The 26,378-nt window shown below is 36.7% G+C and overlaps 3 protein-coding genes across 5 annotated transcripts in view; all 3 read right to left on the reverse strand.

Annotated features, from left to right (window-relative positions):
- Positions 1–1,849: 1,849 nt before the first annotated feature.
- On the reverse strand, positions 1,850–11,842 carry LOC125662767 (complement C1q tumor necrosis factor-related protein 4-like). 2 transcript variants are annotated; one of them, XM_056147374.1, is made up of 2 exons: positions 11,444–11,842; positions 1,850–2,518 (listed from the first exon to the last, which is right to left on the reverse strand). In XM_056147374.1, exons 1-2 carry the CDS (start codon positions 11,775–11,777, stop codon positions 2,094–2,096), a joined length of 759 nt encoding a protein of 252 aa, XP_056003349.1. In that variant the 5' UTR covers positions 11,778–11,842; the 3' UTR covers positions 1,850–2,093. The 2 variants fall into 2 exon arrangements, with proteins under 2 accessions (XP_056003349.1, XP_048751077.1); XM_048895120.1 differs by lacking the exon at positions 11,444–11,842 and adding an exon at positions 2,611–3,096.
- Positions 6,636–26,378, reverse strand: part of LOC125662766 (uncharacterized) — a 28,801-nt gene continuing 9,058 nt past the window's right edge. Inside the window, exons 2-3 of one of the 2 annotated variants that reach the window (XM_056147373.1) lie at positions 7,342–7,739; positions 6,636–7,108 (exon numbers count right to left, since the gene is read on the reverse strand). In XM_056147373.1, the coding sequence (XP_056003348.1) occupies positions 6,681–7,108; positions 7,342–7,690 (777 nt within the window). In that variant the 5' untranslated portion in view covers positions 7,691–7,739 and the 3' untranslated portion in view covers positions 6,636–6,680. Of the gene's footprint in view, positions 7,109–7,341; positions 7,895–26,378 lie in introns of those variants that run through there. The other variant, XM_048895119.2, reaches the window with a different exon arrangement.
- Positions 21,076–22,150, reverse strand: LOC130046563 (uncharacterized). The gene is made up of 2 exons (XM_056147375.1): positions 21,651–22,150; positions 21,076–21,543 (listed from the first exon to the last, which is right to left on the reverse strand). The coding sequence occupies exons 1-2, from the start codon at positions 22,066–22,068 to the stop codon at positions 21,116–21,118; spliced, it is 846 nt and encodes a 281-aa protein (XP_056003350.1). The 5' UTR covers positions 22,069–22,150; the 3' UTR covers positions 21,076–21,115.

Below are 26,378 nucleotides of genomic sequence, written 5' to 3' on the forward strand. Positions count from 1 at the left end.
AGACGTTGGCACGTTAAAGAATCCCCACTGCTACGTCACTGTGCGCTGAGCATAGTAAGTCTCTTTGTGGTACGTCACCTTCAGCTGGTGACGGCTAAATATAAGTGGGACCTAAACTAATGAAATCCTTCGTAACAAATCAAAATAAACAATCCCTCGGATGCAATACAAATGAAAGATTTTGCAATGCAAATGAAAATTATACAATGCAAACGATAAACTTATAAAATACAAATGGAAAATATAGAATGCAAAGGGAAAAGTATTCAATACCAATGGAAAATATAAAATAGAATGGAAAATTATACAATTCAAATGGAAATTATACAATGCAAATGAAAAAATATACAATGTAAATGGAAAATATAGAATACAAATGGAAAATTATACAATAAATATGGAAAATTATACAATACAAATGGAAAATATAGAATACAAATGGAAACTTATTCAATACAAATAGAAAAGATCAAATATTGCAACGTTTGACATGCCATACCTGTGTCCGTGGCTCCCGACAACAATTTATCGCCTATTATAGTTTTATAATGATTGAGGCGACCTGCATGGATCGATATCGAAATACCCAGATAATTCACTTTTCTAAACACAGTTTACAATACAAATACCGTACTCTGCAAACAATATCGTTATCTATAGAAAAGACGACACTTCTAAGTCGAAAACAGTATACAAACAATGGCGTGCTCTATAAGATAGTTGACACTTCTAAGTCGATAACAGCATAGAACATTCCTCACACCAGTGAGAATCAACCAGACATCTTGTAAATTATAATCGTCTGTGCAAAGATTTCATACCTCTTTAAGTAAATTTGCACTGTTCCCATCTTCAATGCCTTTGAATTCTTGAAATACAGTATGTTTATAAATGCAAGGTGAAGATAACGAACAGTGATCAATCTCATAATTCCTACAAGCAATACAAAATAGATAGTTGGGCAAACACGGACCCCTGGACACACCAGTGGTGGGATCAGGTGCCTAGGAGGAGTAAGCATCCCCTGTTGACCGGTCACACCCGCCGTGAGTCCTATATCCTGATCAAGTAAACGGAGTTATCCGCAGTCAAAATCAGTGTGCCAAGAACGGCTTAACAATCAGTATGAAACACGTCAGACAGCATTTGACCCAATGCGAGGTTGTATTGACGAACTAGATCGTTATAACGACCATAGAATTTGCGAAATGCTTACTTCAATCGAGACTGTTGAAATCCCTGTACCATCAACTTGTTTGTCAGTAGCTTACCTCGATTTAAAAACTGACTATACTCAGAACAAGCTCTTGCATATCGAATCAGTTGAGATATATAAACACCATATGCAGGTGATAATGGAATATTGCTACACAAATATGGGAAGTTGACGATGGAGAAGCTGAAATCATCCCGTTTGTCATATAGTTGAGTTGTCAGTTTGCCGTTAATGTCTACTTTCAATAAAATATCTAAGTATGAAGCAGAAGTGGACGACTCTGTGGTGTCCTTTATTTCGAGCTCACAGGGATATATCAAATCGACATATGAATGAAAGCTATCATTGTTAATAGACAAAACGTCATCGATATATATACATCAACTCATTGGAGACCAAGGTCATGCTTAGCAAAGTGATAGTCCTCATTTCCAAACATTCAGTTTTTCCTGATTCATAAATCTGATTAATTGTGTTATTAATAAATCTTCAGGGAAGTTCGCAAGTCTATTGATTTTTAGAAAATATTTTTCGTAAATATGATATTCTTTAAAATATAGCAAACATGTCATTCATCTACGGGTTGATTATGAATTTGCAAAATTCTTATACGCAATAAAAAAAAAAAAGAAAGAAAGAAAAGAAGAAATTTATTGCATTTTGACCCAATGCTGCAAAACAATAAATCGACATCTACAAAGAGTCCGATTTGCCTTCATCAGAGAGAAACCTGGGTCGATCTTTTAAATTGAAATTTCACAATAGAGTTACGCTCCTTAAATTCAAGACATTTCACTCTGTATTCATACATTAAATAGAACACTATCGCTGCAAAGAATTTTTTACTTCTAGGACTATAATTTCATAATGCTAAATATCAATTCAAAAGCCATCCTGAAAAAGTGTTTCTACTATGGGGTATACTCAATACTTTTCCATGCGAGTTTAACCGCAACTGAACATATATATGGTCGCCTTGATCGACATCCGCCACGACAATTCCGGTAGCAAAGTCCCACACCGTGGAGGTGGCAGAGTCAGCGAATCTTGTTCCAAGGATGTCTGAGTTCCTCATTAATTGTGTACTCACTGTACCCCTCGGCTCGGACATGAATGCCCAGGTAAAGACGTAGGTACCCGACACAGGCACGATGAAAATCCCATCGAAGGCGTTGTACCCGTTTCCCCTGTTCAACGAAACCGTATCAAACTTAAGGATATGGTGGGCGGGTAGAGGGCCAGAACTGTCAGTGGATAGATAAGCATGGAATGCTATCACATCCGACTGCGATCTTTGTTCCACTGTTAATATCAAAATAAGATAATGATATGAAATACCGTTAATGGCAATGAAGTGCTGATTAGTGTACATATAACACGTTTAACACACATACCTTTTCTCTCCAAATCTTGTGCTTGCCTTCGGAACGGCTGTATGAATTCTTTTCGCTTTTCCGGAATGCTATCCTCTTTCTTCACGGAGTTTGGCTTGATTTCTTCTATTTCCTCCTTTCCAGATTTAGCAATTCCTCCATCGATTTTAGGCAACGTATGATTATATCCCTCATCATCTGACGACTTTATTTTTTCATTTTCACACTTGTCGCAGTTTTTCACCATCTTCTCCAAATATTGAACTCTATCTTTCAAGTCGTCATTTTCTGATATCAACCGGAACACAATGTCCTCCAGAATTTCCAATTTTACCTCCAAATTGTCCACTTTCAATGGCAAACCATCGGTGGATTTTCCATAAATTTCGTGAAATGCATTCAATAAACAAAGCAAAATGCATAATGATTTGCAAATCATTCTGCGAATAAAATGTCAAAAACGTTCTTTTCGGTAATGACTGCACCAGCTATAGATTTATAATTGTATTCAATGGTCGGGAAACACAGATAAGAAATGTAGATTAGGGCGTGTGAATAACACATTCTGTGCTTTATATTATTGCTCTTGTATTTTGGAGGAAATTTGCACGTATGCAGTATACCATTTAGCAATCTTTACTCCCATTTAGCCCTCATCCTAATATGAATTGTTATAAAACTGAACGAACATGTAATTATTCATCCTTTTAAAGTAGCACGAAAGTTTAGACGAATCTAAATCTAGGCTAAATAATTTTCAATTGTATATTGGGGGGCGAAATTTTTCGTGTTTGCAGTACTTTGTTATTTTCATCTTTCCTTATGATATGTCCTACATTGCTTTTTATTTCTTGTTCAGAAACTCCCCATCAAGCCGTAAGAATACATTTCCCCATATGACCCCCCTTCCTTTTATTGTAATCCATTTGTTTATTATTATTTTTACGTCCCTTGGAGAATTGTTTTACTCATTTTAAGACATGACCAGCTGTAGGTGAAATTTGGCTCTATAAGATTGCAGATTTTGATAAACGTAACAATCCGATTAAAACCTACAATTGGAAATTGATTTTATCTATGTCTGAAAGTATTGATTCAACAACAGAAATTTTCACTCAACAGTTCATGCTATTTATTAATGAAAGTATACCCGAAACAGTTATCCCACTAAGACCTGGATGAACTCACAATTACGAAAGCACAAACGCACTCTTAATATATTAAGAAAGAAGACTCAAGTTAAACAGAAAAAATCAGATTTTGCACTGTTCAGTCAATTCAGAAATGAAAATTAACAATATGAAGAAATGCTATTTCAAATTATTATGAGAACTTTTAATACTATCTAATTCATGCATATAGGAATAATGAAAAAATGTATTGGAAATTTTTGAAAGATATTTTCCATATCAAGCCCAAGATTGAAACACATCTCATTCAATACACGGATAATAATGGTATTCTCTTATTTAGAGAAAATTGAGCTACTTTGCAATTTATTAAACTTCAATTGGCACGCTGTTTTTGGCTATAATAGCTCTAAAACTTCATTGTTATTTCGGATTTCAAACATTTCGGTCGAGCATCACTGAAGAGACATTTTTTGTCGAAATGCGCATCTGGTGCATCAAAATTGGTTCCGTATAAGTTTTACACTGATGACGTAGATCAACAACCTGATTTACCTTATACTGATTATAAATGAGAAGAATGTGCTACTGATGTATTAATTGAGAATAATTATGCAGATTCTAAATGAGAAGAAAATGTTATAATTACTGATGTATTGATTGAGAAAAATGAAGTTATTGATCATTTGTCAGTACTCCCCGTTAAGGAAGCAATATGACCGGATTTTTCAGCAACAAATGGCTAAAAGCATGCAAAGAAACATACTCTAAACCTTTATCTATGTTGTTTAACAAATCCTTACGTTTAAAAGGGTTTCCAAGTTACTGGAAAACTGAACATATATTAATTCCTTGTTTAAAAAGAATGATACTTCAATTTCTTCAAATTATAGACCAGTGTCACTTCTGGGCTGTGTTGGTAAAATATTTGAACGAATTATGTTTAAACATGTTTAAATCATTTTAATAGAAATGACTTGTTTTACAAGTATCAAACATGATTTCTCCCTTGACATTGTACTGTGCATCAACTATTGGAAACATGCCAGATTGTTGTATATGGTATTGATAATGCGAAACATTGTTTCATGATTTTTTTTTTAAAATCATAAAATATGCAAATATTCCACTATAAGTCTTATTGCTACAGTTGTAATGTATATGAAATATTTGTAGTTTTAACTTTTAACCTCAGAATTAAGAATCATCCATGTATTTGATTTTGTCCTTAAAGTTCAAATTAAACAGAGAACGCAATCAGGTCTAAATATTAGTGGACGGGTTTACGGGGGTTACACCGCTTTTTCCGTGGTTGAATATTACTTTTTTTTTTTTTTTTTTTTTTTTTTAGAAATGAGTCATTTTTGCCATTTTGTGGTCTTCACCTCCCTCTCTTTCATGGGCGGAAAAGGTACAAAATTGAGTCGTAACCCCTCTCCCTTAAAATATCATGGATCTCCCACAGAATGATACACTTCTGGCAACATAGTATTGACGCTCATAAGGTTGAATGTCATTTTTTATTTCAAAAGCTCAGTGCAAGGTCACAAATGAGGTCCATTTTCAGATATGAACACAGTATATTACTTCCTTTGTTGAGCGTTGCTGAGGCGAAGATATTGTTTTGTTACTTTGTATAAATGAATGAATCAGACTCCATAACATTTATATTTCCATACAGAAGATTTTAAAAAAAATATCTTATTGATGAAACATAGCTGATTCAGAAGGTTTTTACTATGTTTTTGCTATACATTTTAGGTGAATAAATTTGCTATTTCTTCTGGACATCGCTAGCCGTGAAATAGTTTCGAACTATCTGTCCTAGGGAAATAGTCCCGGAACTATTTACCGAATGCTATATTTTCCCGCGTTATTTTTTTTTTCCGGAATATTTCTAGTGTTATCAAATATGTGACGTCAGAGTCCGATAAATCTACTTAGTTTACCAAACGACAATGAAGACGGGTAAAATTCAATTTCTGACACAAATAAAGTTTACTTTGGTATAATAAAACACCTCTTTACTGACTATTCGGACAATAGCAAGTTTATTGCCCCCCTCGACAGAAACTCGGTAAGTAGTTGCTGTCTTTTGTGACAATAAACTTGCTATTGTTCTCATAGCTAGTGAATAGGTGTATAATGTTACTTTGAATAAATGAATCAATTAGACTCCATAACATTTATCTTTTTTTATAACGTACAGAACATTTTTTAACATTTCTCGTATTAATGTTTCATATTCATATTCATGCTGATTCCGATAAAGATGTCTTGTCCATGAACAAGATGGCATATGTATTTTCGCTACTGTTTTAGGTCGAATTTATACATTAGAGGTCATAACATCAACTTCCGGTGCAATCGAAACATCGCTCGGCCTTTTTCGTCACGCCGAGAAGTTTTCCTCGACGAAAAATGCTGAGCGATGTTCCAATTGGCTTATGGTGAAAACGTACACTTGTGTATGCATAACCTGAATTTTCTTGATAGCATCCGTTGAAACTTTGTCTATTTACATTCTGCGTGGACCACAGCGTATATATGCGTAACCTGAATTTTCTTCAGAGCATCCAGTCAAACTTTGCTGATATATTTTCTGCATGAACTACAAGGTCCACACAATCAACTTGCAGTGACACAAAACATCACTGAAGCTCCATAATTCAAAGTCAAAGGAGCGTACGTGGTGAATTCGATTCTACCTTTGTGATGCAAATTTGAGAAACAATGATTAAATAAACATTGTCCAATTTCGAAAGTTTCCGAGTTTACTCTTGCGGAAGGTTGATGGTCTCTTCCCAGGTACATTGTATCTGGGTTCTCTCTACCACCAATAAAAACTGAACGCCACCAGATAACTGAAAAACTGTTGAGTGTGGCGGAAAACAGCAAAACAATAAATCAATTCAATTTCGAAAAAAGATTCTGTTTTATAATGTGTTCTACTTGGACAATTTAGTTTAAAATCCACCCGGAAAATGTCGTTCTGCTGTAGAGGACACTTAATACTTTCCCCACAGATTCTCTTCCTAGCCACACGTATACGTGGTCACCCTGATTAACGCCCACAACGACAATTCCTGTTGCAAAATCCCACACGGTGGAAGTTGCAGAGTCGGCATATCTAGTACCAATAATGTCGGAATTTTTCATCAGTTGACTAAAGACGTTGCCTTGTACATCTGACATTATTGACCAGGTGAAAACATAAGTTCCGGAAGTTGGAGCAATGAATATACCATCGTAAGCGTTATATCCGTGTCCTTTGTTTAAGGAAATGCTGTCAAACTTCAGAATATGGTGAGCTGAAAGAGGGCCTGTGCTGTCTTTTGATAGATAGGCATGGAAAGCGACTAGACTAGTCGGAAAAGACGTTGGTGGTACTGTTGATAAGAAATGGAAAATTAAACATAGTAAAGGAAGTTCAAAAACGAGGAAGGAGAAAAAAGAAAGATGAATTTAGTTAATAAAGCGTTTCGAGATTAAGCCGATTAGAACGTGCTTCGTTACGTACATGCATTCTCTTACTATGGAAAATCAAACATAGGGGAAAATGTTCCAAAAGTATAGAAATGAAACGTTTTGAGATGATGCGGTTGAGAATGTGTTTCGTTACCTATTCTCTTTCTGGTTTGCTGGTCTCTGTGGTATGATTCTTTTGAATCCTCTTCATCCTGCTCTCCAGACATGTCTGTGATTCCCATTATCCCACTCCCCTGCTTCCTCGCTTTGTCTTTCTTAGCTACCCCATCTGTGACATTCGGCTGTTCGTCATTACAAGCCACGACATTTTGCACTATTTGCTCTAGAAGGTTGACTCTATTCTTCAATAATTTGTTCCCCTTGATAAATGAGTCAACCATAAGTTCTAGTTTTTCGTTTTTCTTAATCAGTCTCGGTACAGTGACAACCATGGTTTCTAATTTCTCGTTTTCCTTAACAAGTCGGAGTACAACAGTAGACATGGTCTCAAGTTTCGTATACAAATTCTCAATCTTTCCTTTTAAATCAGTACTGGGGAGTGCAGACACTTTGAGTAATGGACCCACGATACACAACACAACGCACAGTACAAACATAGTCATGGTGTTCTAAATGAATGATCGTTGAACTCCAAGACGATAATGACAGACAGTTCTACGATACCAGTGACAATAAATTCATTCTGTAGGACTTCATCGATAAGAAATCTGTACTTTTATCCAATCTCTACTTTTTCAACATTGTCAAATAATTACATATGGTATACATGTAGCACTGCTCATTTTTGTTTAAAAAGTGCATTGTATAACCTTTTTGCAACCAGTTTGTGAAAAATGAACGCAGATATATCAATCTTGAGAAGAATGTTATGCTTATTGATCACATGACTTCTATAAACCAAGCACATCAAGTACAAGTAATGTATTTATATTGACAAACGGACAATGCAGGCAATGATGGTGATCAGGAAAACCACATATTTCAGATGAATTATTTCTCTATCTATTTTGTATTGGGTTAAAATGTGTATATAAGATCTATACACGCAATCTAAACTTCCAGTGTCTTTGTAAGAAATTGCACGGGGAAGTAACAAACGATGACATTCAAACGCGCAATTTGAGAATCTTTGGTCTTGTTAATGTAAGGTACAAGATAAGTATTCTATGGAAAGTGTCTATTTGATATCTCAGAATTTGGTACAAATACAACGGCACATTTGTGTAAGACGTCGTTCAAAAGCTTCAAATTTGTAAGAATGTTGATGCATGTAGTTTTATGTCCGATTTATTCGCCTCTTACGACAAGCAAGGGGTACTGAGAACATATTCCGACCCGGAGATCTATGAAAGAATGGTTTGATCTCAGAGGATACTAATCCTCTTTCTGTTTCTGTGAATTTTAACGGTAAAAGAAGACTTAATCTAGACTTAACAGAAGTTAATCAACACAATACAGTATGATGATATAAGAACAGATTTGTTATATGTAAATTATATCAAATGATGGTTTAAGTTTGAAATCACAGGTTCATATCATCATATAGATATTTTCCCAGACCATACGAAAATATTTGTTGTTGTTGGAATTTTGATGGTATTTTCATTTCAATAGTTTACAGTTTTGTCTTGTTTACAGTTTTGTCTGTACCATAAAATTTTACCATGCTTACTAGGCCCTTGAATTGGCATAACGAAGGGAATACCATTTTGATGGATTTAGATGACGGTTTGTGTTATTATTATGAATATGTCTCTGTGGATACGCTGAATTGTGAAGAGGGTGCTATTTATGTTCCTACGCGTAGATTAAACAACATTTCAGATAGTATGCAGAAAATCAAATATTTTTAGGACAAACGGTACCTGTAAAGGTAAGGCGTATAACTAATTCGGATGGTCAGATAATTTCTGACCGTTGTTATTGGCAGTGTTTCTCAACTTCTAAGTGAGAAGAGAAAATCTGTTGCTGTGACCTTCAATTCGGCATTTACATGTATATATAAAAAAAGTATTATCTATTGACGATAATGCTTTTCATTCATATGTCGATTCGATATATCCCAGTGAACTCGAAATAAAAGACACCACAGAGTCGTCCACTTCTGCTTCAAACTTAGATATTTTATTGAAAGCAGATATTAACGATAAATTAACAACTCAGCTTTATGACAAAACGGAATGATTTCAGCTTCTCCATCCTAAACTTCCCATATTCATGTACCAATATTCCATTATTACCTGCATATTGTGTTTATATATCTCAACAGATTCGATACGCAAGATGTTTTGCTTATGGTCAGTTTTTAAATCGAAGAAGGCTACTGACAAACAAGTTGATGGTACAGGGATGTCAACAGTCTCGATTGAAGTCAGCATTTCGCAAATTCTATGGTTTTATAACGATCTAGTTTCCCAATACAACCTATCATTGGATCAAATACTGTTTGAAGTGTTTCATACAGATTGTTAGGCCGTTCTTGGCACACTGATTTTAGCTACGGATAATTCCGTTTACCTGATCAAGATATAAGGCTCACGGCGGGTGTAACCTGTTGACAGGGGATGCTTTTTCCTTCTCGGCACCTCATCCCACCTCCGGTATATCCTGTATCCGTGTTTGCCCAACTCTCTATTTTGTATTGATTATAGGAGTTATGAGATTGATCATTGTTCGTTATCTACACCATTCATGACTAAATGTTTTTTTTTGTTTTTTTGTTTTTTTTTTACATAACCCCAGGAACATCATTCGCAAAATAATAGGCCTTATTTGCAAACATTCAGATATAACTGATTCTGATTAATTGTGTTGTGAATAAATTTTCAGTAACGTTTGCATCGAATTTAAATGAATATTTTTTCGTAAAGTAGAAATTCGTTAAAAAGTAAAACTTATACGGTACCAATTTTGATGCACTAGATGCACATTTCGACAAATATCTCTTCAGTGATGCTCAACCGAATTTTTTTAAATTCAAGATAACAATAAACCTGTAAGAGCTATTTTAGGGAAAAAAAACACCAAAAAAACTGGAGTCAAATTCGTCTAAGGATAGGAGCTATGCACGAGGGAGATAATCCTTAATTTTGAAATGAATTTCTAAATTTTACCACAGCAATTAAATATACATCCGTATTTTCAAGCTAGTAACGAAGTACTTAGCTACTGGGTTGTAGAGCCCCTAGGGAACTAACAGTCCTCCAGCAGAGGCCAATGAACATGAACTAATGAACATGTCATTTAGCTATGAGTGGATGATTTGCAAAAGTTTGATACCCCAAATTAAATTTTGTATTTGGATGCAATACTGCAAATAATACATCTAAAGCTAAACTGATCCTGATTTGTATTAATTAGACAGATCAGGATATGGGGTTCACGGCGGGTGTGACCGGTCAACAGGGGATGCTTACTCCTCCTAGGTACCTGATCCCACTTCTGGTGTGTCCAGGGGTCCGTGTTTGCCCAACTATCTATTTTGTATTGCTTGTAGGAGTTATGAGATTGATCACTGTTCGTTATCTTCACCTTACAGAAAACGGAGCCTTTTAAATGGAAACCTTTATGAAATTTCATGAAATTCTTATGAAATTTCATAATAGAGTGACGCTCCTTAATTTCAAGACATTTTTCACTGTCTATAGTTATACAGTAAACAGACCACTATCAATACGAGAAATCCTTTACTTGTAGAATTTTACTTTCACAGTGCTAGATATTAATTCAAAAGCCATCCTGAAAAAGTGGTTCTACTTTCAGAGATACTCAATAGATTTCCATCCGAGTTTACCCGCAACTGAACATAAATATGGTCGCCTTGATCGACATCCGCCACGACGATTCCGGTGGAAAAGTCCCACACAGCGGAGTCGAGAGAGTCAGCGTATTTTGTTCCAAGGATGTCTGAGTTCCTCATTGTGTACTCACTGTACCCCTCGGCTCGGACATGAATGCCCAGGTGAAGACGTAGGTACCCGACGCAGGGACGATAAAAATTCCATCGAAGGCGTTGTACCCGTTTCCCCTGTTCAGGGAAACCGTATCAAACTTGAGGATATGGTGGGCGGGTAGAGGCCGAGGCTTCTAGTAGATATATAAGCATGGAACGCTATCACATCTGGGGGGGGGATCTTTGTTCCACTGTTAATATCAAAACATATAATGATAGGAAATATCATTCAGGGAGGTGAAGTGCTGATAAGTAATATGTGTACCAGGTTTAATGCATTTACCCCTTTTCTCGAAATCTTGTGCTTCCCTTCTGTACGTGTTTGTGGAATCTTTACGAGTTTTTGTAACCTTCTCCGCGTTTCTGGCGGAGTTTGAAGTGAATACTTCTGTTTCTTCTTTCCCAGATTTAGTAACAACTCTATCGATTTCAGACAATGTGTGATTATATTCCTCATCATCTGACGACTTTACTTTCTCATTTTCACACTTGTCGCAGTTTTCCAGAATATTCTCCAAATATTCAAATCTACCTTTCAAGTCGTCATTTTCTGATATCAACCGGAACACAACGCCCTCCAGAATTTCCAATTTTACCTCCAAATTGTTTACTTTCATTGGCAAACCATCAGTGGACTTTCCATAAATTCCGTGACATGCAATCAATAAGCAAAACAAAATACAAAAAATCATTCTGCGGGTGAAATTTCGGCAATGACTTCACCAGTTATACATGTATATCGATAGATGTATTCAATGGTCAGAAAACACAGATAAGAAATGTAGATCAACACGTGTGAATTACACCTCTTGTGCTTATATATTATTCGTTGTGATATTTTGGATGAAATTGCACGCACGCAATATATTGTATACAAGGTAAATCTCGCCACTGCGCTTAGAATATGTTCGCCCACTTCGCCCTTATTCTAATGGACTGTTATAAAACTGAACGAATATGGAACACGTCTAGATGAATTTTGATCGATTTTGTATGGGGAAAAGAGTATGAGGCGAAAATTCCCGCTTACAGTACTTAATAAATTCTTTTCTTATGAAATATTGTACACTGCTTTTTATTACTTGCTTAAAACACTCCCTCATCAACCCTTCCTTTTATGGTAATCAGTTTCTTTATTTCCTTGTGTCACATCTCTTTCATTTTTCAGCTGTAAGTGAACATTTATGCTTAGCGCTTAAGACCTTTTCACTGAGACATCAATTTAGGGTCTATAAAAATGCAGATTTTCATAAACTTAAAATTCGAGGAAAACTTACAATTGGGAAACAACTTTACCTGTGTCTGAAAGTATTGATTCAACAACAGCCATGGTCTCTCAACAGATTATGCCATTTCTCCTGTATGGACTCATAATTACAAAAAACACATACATATACGTAATAGATTAAGAAAGAAGACCCATGTTACACGGAAAGAATCGGAGTTTTTAATGTTCAAGAAATTGAGAAATAAAGTAAACAATATGAAACAAACTATAATTAACGATAAATGATGCTGCCAGGAGAATTAATAAACTGTACAGTTAATTCTCGAATTTTCACCACTCAATGCGCCGGTTTCGAGATACAACCGAGTTATTTCCCTTTGGAAAACTATCTTACACGTTTACACGCGGGAGTGGGACTAATATCCATAACTGCGTAAGTGAATGTACTCAGTAAGTTTCTCATACACTGTTAGATTACCGGAATTCGACTGATACACAAACTAAGTCAGTTATAAGTATTTAGGGAGTAATTAAATACATAGAATTCTTATCATATCACGTTATTTCGTTGGTCATAAATACCATATCTAAGATATTACTTGCAAATACGACATTGTTTTTATGTTTTCACTTTAGTAAATCATTTCTTTTAATAGTAGTTTGTATTTTCCACATTTACATATCAAAAGAGAAGCCGCTTTTATTACATTTCATCGTCTTCCTCGTTGACTGTAGGTCCACTCTGTCCCACTTAATCATTCAAAGTTCCACTAAATGCACCTCCTACACAGAAAAGTTCGTATCTCGAAACTGGCGTATTCATCACCATTTCCCTGTTAAAACACCAAATGCGCTATCGCTATTTGCCACAATGTTTTATTACAAAAGTCTATTTTCAAGAGCGAATTATCTCGATAAACTGTCCTGGGTGCATGTGGTAAGTGAAACGGTAAATTGGTCAATATCGATCACCAGCATACACCTGGACAGGAGAACCCAGTAATTACTGTATTAATTACTTAATATGACCTGTAATATTTTTTTCTTTTTACAGCATAACCAACACATTTCAGTTTAGCTATGGCTTCGTCATGAAAGAGGTTTCAGTTGAATTTTGAAGGGAGAAACGCAAATTATTACGTACCACAGAAAACATCGAAAATGTACAGAACAGAAAATCTCCAATCATTTCGCTGTTCTATTGGAAAATTCCATATAAAGGAGGAAAGTGACTGCAAAGTATACAATTCTTGTCGACCCTTTTTAGATCACCTGAGCTATTCTGATCACCCGTATTCCGGCGTCCGTCTGTCTGTCCGTCCGTCCGTCCGTCCATCCGTCCGTCCATCTGTCCGTCTGTAAACTTTTAACATTTTTGACTTCTTCTCAAAAACCACTGGGCCAATTTCAACCAAAGTTGGCACAAAACATCCTTAGGTAAAGGAAATTCTAAATTGTTAAAATAAAGGGCCAGACCACCTTCCAAGGGGAGATAATCAAGAAAAGGTAAAAATAGAGTTTGCTCATTAAAAAATCTTCTCAGGAACCACTGATCCAGAAAAGCTGAGATTTATATGAAAGCTTCCTGATATAGTGCAGATTCTAAATTGTTAAAATCATGGCTCCCAAAGGTTTTATATACAAATATTTAGGAAAAATCTTTAAAAATCTTCCCAAGAACCACTGAGCCAGAAAAGATGAGATTTATATGAAAGCTTTCTGATATAGTGCAGATTCAGGTTTGTTAAAATCATGGCCCCCTGGGGTAGGATGGGGCCACAATAGGGGATCAAAGTTTTACATACAAATATATAGGGACAATCTTTAAAAATCTTCTTCTCAAGAACCATTGGGCCAAAGAAGTTCACATTTACATGAAAGTTTTCTGACATAGTGTAGATTCAAGTTTGCAAAAACCATGGCCTCCAGGGGTAGGTTTGCGACCATAATAGGAACTACGGTTTTTCATGCAAATATATATGGAAAGTCTTCTGATAAGGACGAAGGTGACTCAGGTGATCGATGTGGCCCATAGGCCTCTTGTTCAATTAATGACGGGTCACTTGCCAGGAAACGGCCATTCAGTGCGTTAAATACCGACACTGGATATGGGTGTTAAAGAACTTGGAACATACTGTGTATGTCTGTATTGTAGGTGTATTGTTTTAAAATGAAGCTTTTTGTATTAATAAAGCTAATTTAATCATGGTAGATAATTTTGAAATACAATTTTACAAGACATGTTTTCATTATCGTAATTAAATAAGTATTGTAATTAAAGGAAAGATAACTCTGAACAAGAATAGTAGCTCTATTCCTAGATGATGACGGAAATTCAATTAATCGCCAAATTCGTTATAATGCCATAAATTCATACGAACAAAAACCGGCGGTTTATCGAGAGTGACTTCATTGAACATTGTTGAGCGATATCTCCCGTGCCAAACATAAGACTGAAACACATCTTATTCAATACAATATGAAAATGACAATGTATCCCTGGTATTCTCAGAGCTAGAGAAAGTTGAATTACGTTTATTAATGACGTAGATCAATGACCTGATATACATTCACCTTATGTGGGATCTAAATGTAAAGACAATCTGTCTGACGTGGTAATTACACTGATTTTGACTACGAATAACTCCATTTACCCGATCAAGACACGGGGGTCACGCTGGGTGTGACCGGTCGACATAGAATGCTTACTCCCTCTAAGCACCTGATCCCACCTCTGATGTGTCCAGGAGTTGGTGTTTGTTTAACTTTTTATTCTGTATTCCTTGCATGAGTTATGAGATTGATCATTGTTCCTTACTTTCATCTTTTCATTGAAGAGGGAAGACACTGTTGCATAATGTTTTGTTCATTCTCTTTGCCGTTCCTGTAATAATTTAGGAGAATGAAATTATTGATACCCTAGTAAAATAAAGCAATAGGACCGGGTCGTATCAGTTACAAAATGCTAAAATCGTGCAAGAAACAATCTCTGAACATTTGCATTAATTGTTTAACATATTCATTATGTTTAAAAGTGTATCCACAGTACTAGAAAACTCTACTCGTACTTCCTTTGTTTGAAAATGGCAAGCCCTTCAATTACTACAAAGTATAGATCAGTTTCACTTTCGAATTGTGTTGGTAAAATATTTGAAAGAATTATATTTAAACGTGTCTAAAATCATTTCGTACAAATTACTTAATAGATAAGTGTCAAGCAGGATTTCTCCCTGGACATTCTACTATGCATCAACCATTGGAAACATACAACCCCATTGTAAAAGTCAGCATTTTCAAATCCTATGGATATAGTCTGCCCGTACAACCTGTCATTGGGTTAAATGTTGTCTGACGTGTTTCATACCAATAGTTAGACCGTTTTTTACACACTCATTTTAACTACGGATTACTCCGATTACCTCATCGGGATGTAGGGTTCATGGCGGGTGTGACCGGTAAACAAGGGATGCTTACTCCTCCTAGGCACCTGATCCCACTTCTGGGATATTCAGGGCTCCGTGTTTGCCCAACTCTCTATTTCGTATTCCCTTTGGGAGTTATCAGATTGATCACTGTTCATTACCATCATCTTTTCATTCAAGAGGGAAAAACTATTGCATGATTTTTTTGTGATTTATCAAAAGCCTTGATAAATTGTGACACAAGGGTCTACATTACAAATTAAAATGTATGGAATTCCTGGAAATCTGTTCGACGGGGGATGCTTGCTCCTCCTAGGCACCTGATCCCACTTCTGGTGTGTCCGGGGGTCCGTGTTTGCCCAACTATCTGTTTTGTATTGCTTAAGGGAGTTGTACGGGCAAACTATAGGATAGTTATGAGATTGATCACTGTTCGTTATCTTCACCTTGCATTCAAATAATTAAACTTGTATATTCTTTCGTAATACAGTGCTAATACAGGTGTACTCCGGGACTGTACTTAGCCCACTTTTTTAAATTTAGATCAACATTTTTGAAAGTATTGATTGCATTTTGCTTAACGTCTCGCTCGAGAATTTTTCACTCATATGGAGATGTCACTAAGACCGGTGAAGGGCTTCAAATTTAGACCTAAGCTTGGCGCTTACGGCCATTGAGCAGTGGGATTTCTTTAGCGTGCCACACCTACTGTGACACGGATCATCCGTTTTTAAGGTCATCTCCGAGGACCCGTGACAGTCACACCTGATACCGGGCGTTTGGAGATGGATTTGTCACTAACTGTTTTAACGACTTAGGTCTGTCGCGGCCGGGATTCGAACCCCGGACTTCCGCATGCGGAGCCTACGCTCTAACCTCTCGGCCACCGCGGCGGTTATCAAAGTATGTTGTCTGCTTGTAGATTATATCCAGAATATAACTCCTTCCAAAAAAAGAGAGAATTACTTATATATTACTTAGAATTATGTAAAGCAGTGACATGTTTTGGTGCCATCAAGACTAGAAGTTTATTCCCCAAGTGATATGTGAACATATTTGTACGGAAGCCGGACGGTGCCAGGATAGATAATTAATACCAATGTAACTACCTATTATAACGCTCACGCTACTTATTTAACTGACTGTCGTATTTTAATTTTTGTAACGACAAATACTTAGTTTTATTTACAGCAGCCAGTTATTATCTGGCGTCTGACACTTAATCTAACTGGCGACAATCACTTATTATCTGTTGACACTTCTGTGGCGATCACCACCAACATCCGTTTAATTTCCTAGCGTATGACAACCGCTACTTAATCTACATAGCGTCTGCAAACTGAAGAAAAAGAAAAGAGAATGGCAGTTTCACGTTAGATAAATAGCGCCCGCGAGGTAAATAACAGGCAGTCACAAGGTATAAGTGACAACGGGCAGTTGAATAATTGACTTCCGCCGGTTCAATAAGTGGCGACTGCCACTTGAATGAACTGGCTGAGGCCACAGAAAATGGATAGACACCGCTTAAATCTTCTTTCTTTACCATGGTATATACCGGCATCCATATACGGTATAGTGGGGTTTTTTTTTTGCGGGGTTAACAAATTGGCTTATTTTAGCGGCTAGATAGCTTTCCGCCATAACATTCACTCGCCAAATATGCACCCTATTGCGACTTCAGTATTTGAACGAAAGACAACTCTTCCGTGTCGGCCAAAATTTATTCCGCTAACATTAATAACATACCCCAGAGACAGCAAATTGTCACATTCTAGACCCATGAAAGAAACCTCTATACAGTTATTTATACTATAATATCTCTAAATATACATTTCAATTCAATCAGATTTCCGGAAAACAAAGGAAAACGTTAAACCATTACGTATTACCCCACATGACCGACCTCTTATCTCAAGGGCTATGAAATTTAGAAATTGTAGGCAACTACATGTATATCATTCCTCTCAATATGCACTTAGTTTACTTTCAATGTCATCAATACAAAAGAGAACAAATTTTATGAATTTATCTATAAAGATTTCCTTCCACAACTTGACCTTGTTACTGAAATATATAATTTTTGGGGCATCTTTTTATTCTCTGTCTAACCGTGATATCATTATTTCATGCAACATTATACGTAGAACTAGTATTAAAAAAAATTGTATGACGTCATGGTTTTCCATTTTGGCCAAAACCTCTGTCCCGCTGAAGGTCATGAAATATAAAGTTTTGGTGGACAGTTTCATGGTCTTTCTAATATAATTATAGTTTACATTCAATATCAGCAGAAGTAAAGGTAAAGAAGAACATTTCTAAACATCAGATATTCATATTGCACCATACCAATCAACATTATTTGATCCCACGTTAGAGAAAGAACTCAGTCAGAGAGGGTCATGGGATTTATATTTCTAAAAAGGGGCGTCCTGCTATGCAGAACTAAGCATTCAGTTTTCACTTGAGGATAAACTTAACGTTAACTAGAAAAGATGATTTTTGAAATTTAGTATAATTTGGCAAGTTTTGTCCCGCCCCTATGACCTATGAAGTTTTAAAAATTAGAATTTATAATTAGATTTCTCTTACCCCAAGGAAGATTTATATGAAAGTTTGAAAAGAATTAGCCAAGTAATGATCAAGAATGTGCAAATGCTAACTGGTACCAATTATAATATGTCACCTCGATGATGTGATTACCGGTAAGTGGCCATTAGATAACCCAGAAGTGTAACTCGGGTTCTGTGTACTTATCTGTATATTTATTGACTTCATGATCAGTCCCTAATGATCCTTTTTTAAACATAATTTTTATCTCAATTAAAATTAAACAAATTTCTACATTCAATATTACAAGATAAGTACTGTGTGTGTTCATTAGGCCATTAGATGCTAAAAATAGCCAATGAAAAAGTACTACGTACAATAATTCAGTTCGTAATATATCGCATTTCTGACCTTGTTTCCACATTTACGAGTTCAGCTTTGCGTTAGTGTATTGTTTTTAGAAAACCCGTTGAGTTCAACGTTGAAATGATGTTCCCTTTTCAATATTCTATCTTCGTTAAAATTAACTCAAGATCTGCTCTATGATTAGGTGAAAACAACCTCATAATTTCTGTAAGCAAAACAAAATAGAAACTTCGGCAAACACGGACCCCTTGGTATACAACAGGTGACATCAGGTGCCTATGAGGAGTAAGCATCCCCTGTCGACCGGTCACACCCGCCGTGAGTCCTGTATCTTGATCAGGCAAACAAAGTAATATGTAGTCAGAATCAGCATTTTAGCATTGGATGGAAAGTGGTTATTCAGAGCTTTAAGAAGGATAATACATCGTCATAATAACTAATAATCGCCTAGATCGGTAGAGCAGTAGTTCAGTAGAGTTACGTGTCCACTGCTGAACTGTATGTATATCGCGGGTTCGAGTCCAGCAGAGGCTTTGATTTTCCCACTAATTTCTACTAAAACTGCATTTTCATCAACTAAATCAGAGAAATTTTCAATTTGCAAAATATAATTATACATATCACCCATTTTCCATCAACATCAGATTTCTCTGATGTATTATTCCTCTTTGATTCAAGATATTTTCAACTTTGTAACAACATTGTGTATTTGCTAATAATACAGTACTTTAAAAATCATTATGATTTTCAACGTGGTAAAACGTTGGCAAGTTTAGCGTTCTAAATGTTACCCTTCTGAAAGAACGTTGCGTATCTGGTATTAAGACATTTAAGATTTTGAATTCATGGGATATTATCCCAAAACTTACAAAAATATCACGTAACCTTGGATTGATCGATGTTCAACATAAATAAGATTTTTATGAAAGATGATAAAAGGTCGAAATGCCAATAAATGTCGATTCTACGAAATATGTCAAAAGCATTTCGCATTTCAAAACCACACAGCGGGGTTAAGGTGTCCCGAGTAAAATAACAAGTAATAACAGCATATTCATATAAAAGTAAAATTCTTTCAAGCGTCGCATATTTTTAGTAAAAATCGTTTGTCAATACATAAACAAACATCGTATCACGTGGGGAAATCCTTTGCTTAACTATTACGTCGTCATACAAGTGACGTAGAGCTATTTTTATCCGCTAGACTTTTAGTTGTTTATCAATTCGGTACATTTGCAATTTGGGCTTGATATGTCGACATTGATATGGTAAATTTAAAGAGTGATACGGATCGGTACAATATCCTCTCAAATATAGCAATTTCCATTATCTCAAATTAAATGTTGGGCATTTTCCACATTCACATCCAAATCGTATCTAAATGAGGCAAAATATTGTACCTTCCGTATCAAAATCCTATCTGAATATGCCTTGATCGAAATAAAATATCGTCATCTTTCACCTGTATGAAGTCGATATGTACATGCGTTGGTTTTCTTTATTCCAAATGACTATACACATCGGGGACGATATCAAGGTCACAAAGTGATGTAAATACTACTTTACAATCTTTCGTGCACATACTATATATAAAAATATGAGACTTATATATTATTGAAGAAAACTGGGGAAAAAATCATCTGACAAACAGATTTAAACACATACAGCTTGAACACTAGATAACGGCAATAAATAGGGAGAAAATATTACGACAATTTCCCCGCGATACAACTATAGACCTGTACGTCGTGACGTACTTTCATATTGTGACGTCATATAGTATGAAGTGCACCGAGGTACATTTTATGATGTTTGTTTTAACTTTACTCGGGACACCTTAACCCTGCTGCGCACTTTAAATTTCAATATTGTTATAATAGAATTTTGAAATCGGTCAAAGGTTCATCAAGATATGATGCGTAATAAGAAATCAAAGTTTTGTTACATTTTGTTTTGAAACAGGTAAATTTTTACAATTTAGCGGAGGAAGCTCAGACCTTTTTCTCATCTTTTCTACTCATCGTCCGTTTACAGCTTTACATCATGATTGAAAGGACGGACAACTCTCAAATAATTGTTAGTCTAATGTTAGCATTCTGGGAGAGATATCTTGTAAAGAAATCCATATCAGAATGTGTACTAAGAGGATGAAACCAACAGTACAGTGATGACATATCTACAAAACTGACTGTAAATTGTTGCCTCGATTAGAAGTTCACAAACTTGCTTGGACTTAAAACATCAATGCACTATAACGCTCAACCTCAATAATTTCATTTACGCTGTGACATGAATTCTATTCATCACATGGCAAATTTGAACACATTTATCAAACAATGATGATTAACGTTAACTTTTTAAAACATTTTTTAATATTTTCTTCTTGGCTACATTAGTTTAAGGCCCACCCGGAAAATGTCGTTCTGCTGTAAACGACACTTAATACTTTCCCCTTCGAGGCCATTCCTAACTGCACGTATACATGGTCACCCTGATTAACGTCCACGACGACAATTCCTGTTGAGAAATCCCATTCGCCGGAGGTTGTAGAGTCGGCAACTCTACTACCAACAATGTCAGAATTTTTCATCAATTGACTGAACACGTTGCCATGTGTACCGGCCATTATAGACCAGGTGAAGACATAAGTTCCGGAAGTAGGAGCAACGAATATCCCGTCGTAAGCGTTATATCCGTGTCCTTTGTTTAAGGAAACGCTGTCAAACTTCAGAATGTGGTGAGCTGGAAGAGGACCTGTGCTGTCAATTGATAGATAGGCATGGAAAGCGACTGGACCAGTCGGAGAAGACGTTGCTGGTACTGTTGATAATAAATTATAAATTAAACATAGCGAAAGAAGTGTTTCAGAAATAATTAAAAAAAAATGAACCGTTTGAAGATGAGACCGTCAAAAAGTGTTTCGTTACCTATTCTCTTTCTGTTTTGCTGGTCTCTGTGATACGATCCTTTTGAATCCTCATTATCCTGCTCTCCAGACTTGTCTGTGATTCTCATAACCCAGCTCTCCTCCTTCCTATCTTTGTTCTTCTGAACCATCCCTTCTGTTGCATCCGGCCCTTCGTCACTTGGCCCTTGTACCATTTGCTCTAGCAGGTTCACTCTAATCTTCAGCTGCTCGTTTTCCTTAATCAGTCTCGGTACATTGTCAGCCATGGTTTCTAGTTTCTCGTTTTCCTTCATCAGTCGGAGTACAACGGTAGACATGGCCTCAAGTTTCGACTCCAAATTATCAACCTTCCGTTCTAAATCAGTATTGGGGAGTGCAGACACTTTGAGTAATGGACCCACGATATAAAACATAACGCTCAATATAAAGAAAATCATGGTGTTCTAGATAAATGTTCCTAAGACTCCAAGACGATAATGACAGACAGTTACACGATACCAGTGGCTATAAATTCATTCTGTATAACAATATTGATAAGAAATCTGTACTTTTAGGTCAAACGATCTCAAATAATTACAATGAAAATAACTATATACAATTTAGCATTTGTCAACACTAGTTTCCTTTTTAGATATGCGATTGTATGTCATACCCTTTTTAACCGATTTGATGAAATCCAGAGCAAGCGCGGGAATATCACATTTGAATAAATAGCATAGAGAAAGACCTTTTACAATGAGTTTTTGAATTGTTGCTCACATGAATTGAATGATTGATATCTTTAACCTAAATGAATTTGATAATAAGTTTTGAATAATTGTGTGCATTAGTCACTCATGTTTATTGATATAGGGCTCATGGTGGGTGTGACCGGTCGACAGGGGATGCTTACTCATCCTTGGCACCTGATCCCATCTCTGGTATATCCAGGGGTCCGAGTTTGCCCATCTCTCTATTTTGTATTACTTATAGGAATTATGAGATTGATCACCATTCGTTACCTCCACCTTTCATACAATAAATAAAACTTGATTATTAGGAAATCATTTGAATTGGAAGTCCAAATTAAATATTCCTTGTATAAGATAAATGATAATCAGTCTCCTTCATTTCAAGACATTTCACTCTGTCTGTAATCATACAACAAACAGACCATTATCAACACAAAAATTATTTACTTTCATAGTGCTAGATATTAATTCAAAAACCATCCGGAAGAAGTGGTTCTATTATGGGAAACACTAAATACTTTTCCTTTCGAGTTTAACCTCAACTCAACTGTACCCCGCGGGTCGGACAAATGAAGACATATGTTCCTGACAGAGGAACGGTGGAAATTCCATCGAATGCGTTGTACCCGTTTCCCCTGTTTAGTGAAACCGTATCAAACTTGAGGATATTGTGGGCAGATAGATGGCCGGGACTATCAGTGGATAGATAAGCATGGAACGCATTCACACACACAGTGGGTGTGACCGGTCGACAGGAGATGCTTACTCCTCCTAAGCACCTGATCCCACCTCTGGTGTGTCCAGGGGTCCGTGTTTGCCCAACTATCTATTTTGTATTGATTGTAGGAGTTATGAGATTGATCACTGTTTGTTATATTCACCCTTCATTTGTTTGTGGTTTTTGATCCATTGTAAATATTAGAAAATATGAAATATTACTTTTGGAAGTGAAAGTTAAAGAACTGTATTTATTTTACGATGACTAAGAAAGAAATTCAACAAATTATATTAATGCTTCTCGTTGGAGTTAAATTGACACAAGTTACCTTTTTCTTTCCAAGTCTTGTGCTTGCCTTTTGTACGTCTGTATGGAATCTTTTCAAGTTTTCGTAACGCTATCCGCTTTCTCGCGGAGTTGACTTGACTACTACCTTTCATTCTCTCTTTCTTTCCATATTTAGCAATAACTCTCAGACTACGTATATATTTCATTTTGTTTTCATATCCACACTTCTCGCAGTATTTCCTCATTTTCTCTAATTGTTGAAGTCTATGGAGCGATCATGCACATGGAGCGCCAAATTAATATAAACTAAGATAATTAAAGATATCACCAATGCAAGGTGAAGATAACGAACAGTGATCAATATCATAACTCCTACAAGCAATACAAAATAGATAGTTGGGTAAACACGGACCCCTGGACACACCAGAGGTGGGATCAGGTGCCTAGGAGGAGTAAGCATCCCCTGTTGACTGGTCACACCCGCCGTGAGCCCCATATCCCGATCAGGTAAGCGGAGTTATCCGCAGTCAAAATCAGTGTGCCAAGAACGGCTTAACAATCGGTATGAAACACGTCAGGCAGCATTTGACCCAATGCGAGGTTGTATTGACGAACTTGATCGTTATAACGACCATAGAATTTGCGAAATGCTGACTTCAATCGAGACTGATGAAATCCCTCTACCATCAACTTCTTTGTCAGTAGCTTACCTCGATTTAAAAACTGACTATACCCAGAACAAGCTCTTGCATATCGAATCAGTTGAGATATATAAACACCATATGCAGGTGGTAATGGAATATTGCTACACAAATATGGGAAGTTGACGATGGAGAAGCTGAAATCATCCCGTTTGTCATACAGTTGAGTTGTCAGTTTGCCGTTAATGTCTACTTTCAATAAAATATCTAAGTATGAAGCAGAAGTGAACGAATCTGTGGTGTCCACAGGGATATATCAAATCGACATATGAATGAAAGCTATCATTGTTAATAGACAAATCGCCATCGATATATCTAAAAGTCGAATTGAAGGTCACAGCGAGAGATTTTTTCTTCTCACGTATAAGTTTTTGAATAAATTCTGCTTCATATGAATATAAACACAGATCAGCTAACAAAGGAGCACAATCCGTGCCCATGGGAATTCCAACAGACTGTGCTAACTGTTTACATGGTAGTATTGCGCAATATTTTCCAGACGTATTCAAAAGCAATGAAGAGGTGAAAACCAGTTCTGTCATCGTGATACAACTCTGTTGGTGGTGGCAAAAGCATTTACAAATGACAAAGAGCAAAAATAGAAAGTTAAGCAATGCTTAATGTTTAAGCAATGATTTGCGAAATGAAGCGGGAAGTAGCTAGATGTTTCAACGTTCACCCTTGCACGATGAGCCGTTTGATGCGACATCATCGCCAAACAGGGTCAGTAAATGATAGTACAAAACCTGATCGGCCATTTGCTACAACGCAACGTTAACAGGCGTGCACACGGCAACGTCACATGCGGAATAGTTTTACGGTCGCTGAAACGACGGCGAAGCAAACAGATGGACGCCAGGGTAGGACATTACACCGTAGAACAGTACCGTAGAGCAGTTCCTCGAATATTAAAACGTCATGGGATTCTATGCAGAAAACGTTACAAAGGTTTACAACTTGAGCCTAATGATCGACGTTATCGAGTGCAGTGGGTCCTAAAACGGAGAAATCAACGCCAGAATCAAGATCCATTGTCAGTATACGACAGAATACGAATTTACGGACGTGTGCATGATCGCTTAGTAGACAACTGCGTGCTTGAACGAGACAGATTTGGCGGAGGAAGCGTCATCCTTTAGGGGAAATGAACACAAAATTTTTCTCCCAATTGGTCGTTTTGCACGGACATTTTACTACTCATCGGTATATTGACGACCTTATGCAGTCTGTAATGACACCAAAGCTGCAACAGCACCATCGTCGCTAGCCACGGATACAGAATCCGCCAGTACCTACCTTACCTCAAACCGTGGCTGCATGATCAGCAAAATCCTCGATTCTCATGAATATTTTTGTAATGACAATAATTTGTTTTGTTCAATCTCAGTCACAATAACAGATTTCCGATATCTTAACGACTGTGCCCACAACTAAAGCGTGCAGTATTTGTTTACAAGTAATAACGGACATAAAGGTTTCAGATCCCTGTTTACAGAACCAAGTATTTATAAGTATTTGTTAGACCGATCTTGGCACTTTGATCTTGATTACGGATAACTCCGTTTGTCTGATCAAGATATAGGGCTCACGGCCTGTGTGACCGGTTGACAGGGGATGCTTACTCCTCCCAGGCATCTGATCCCACCTCTTTTGTGTCCAGGGGTCCGTGTTTGCCCAACTCTCTATTTTGTATTGCTTGTAGGAGTTATGAGATTGATCACTGTTCATCAATCTAATTAACATTAGATCCTAAGATCCGCTCATCTACTATCGCTAAACATTCGTGCTCCTGGCGGAGTAATCCGAGGGTTGCCGATTGAAATCAAACTGTACACTTCCTAGCTGTTGTAACTAATGGACCCTTATCGTTGACTTCAACGGTGTAATAATTTACTATGCGTAACCACGCCACTCTCTATAGATAATTGTGCGACCATCTCTAGTCTTTCAGATTTCATCACATCCAATTTACCCCGAATTCGGGATTATTATTAAATAAAATTTGTGGAGACATCAGTACTTGCGCTTGTAAATTCTATGTTACTAAACTTAATCGTATTGTACGTAAGTTGAAGATAACGAACAGTGTCCAATCTCATAACTCCTATAAACAATACAAAATGGCTATTTGGGCAAACACAGACCCCTGGACACACCAGAGGTTGGATCAGGTGTCTAGGAGGAGTAAACATCCCCTGTCGACCGGTCACATCCGCCATGAGTCCTATATCTTGATAAGATAAACGGAGTTATTCGTAGTCAAAATCAGTGTGCCAAGAATGGCCTAACAATCGGTATGAAACACCTCA

The sequence above is a fragment of the Ostrea edulis genome, chromosome 8 (assembly GCF_947568905.1).
Source record: "Ostrea edulis chromosome 8, xbOstEdul1.1, whole genome shotgun sequence".
NCBI lineage: Eukaryota > Metazoa > Mollusca > Bivalvia > Ostreida > Ostreidae > Ostrea > Ostrea edulis.

Coding starts and splice junctions, on each gene's coding strand:
- LOC125662767 (XM_048895120.1), bottom strand. CDS start 3,028: ATGATTTGCAAATCATTATGCATTTTGCTTTGTTTATTGAATGCATTT. Junction 2,519..2,610: donor ACAAGATTTGGAGAGAAAAG/GTATGTGTGTTA, acceptor TGATATTAACAG/TGGAACAAAGATCGCAGTCG.
- LOC130046563 (XM_056147375.1), bottom strand. CDS start 22,068: ATGATTTTCTTTATATTGAGCGTTATGTTTTATATCGTGGGTCCATTA. Junction 21,544..21,650: donor GCAAAACAGAAAGAGAATAG/GTAACGAAACAC, acceptor TATTATCAACAG/TACCAGCAACGTCTTCTCCG.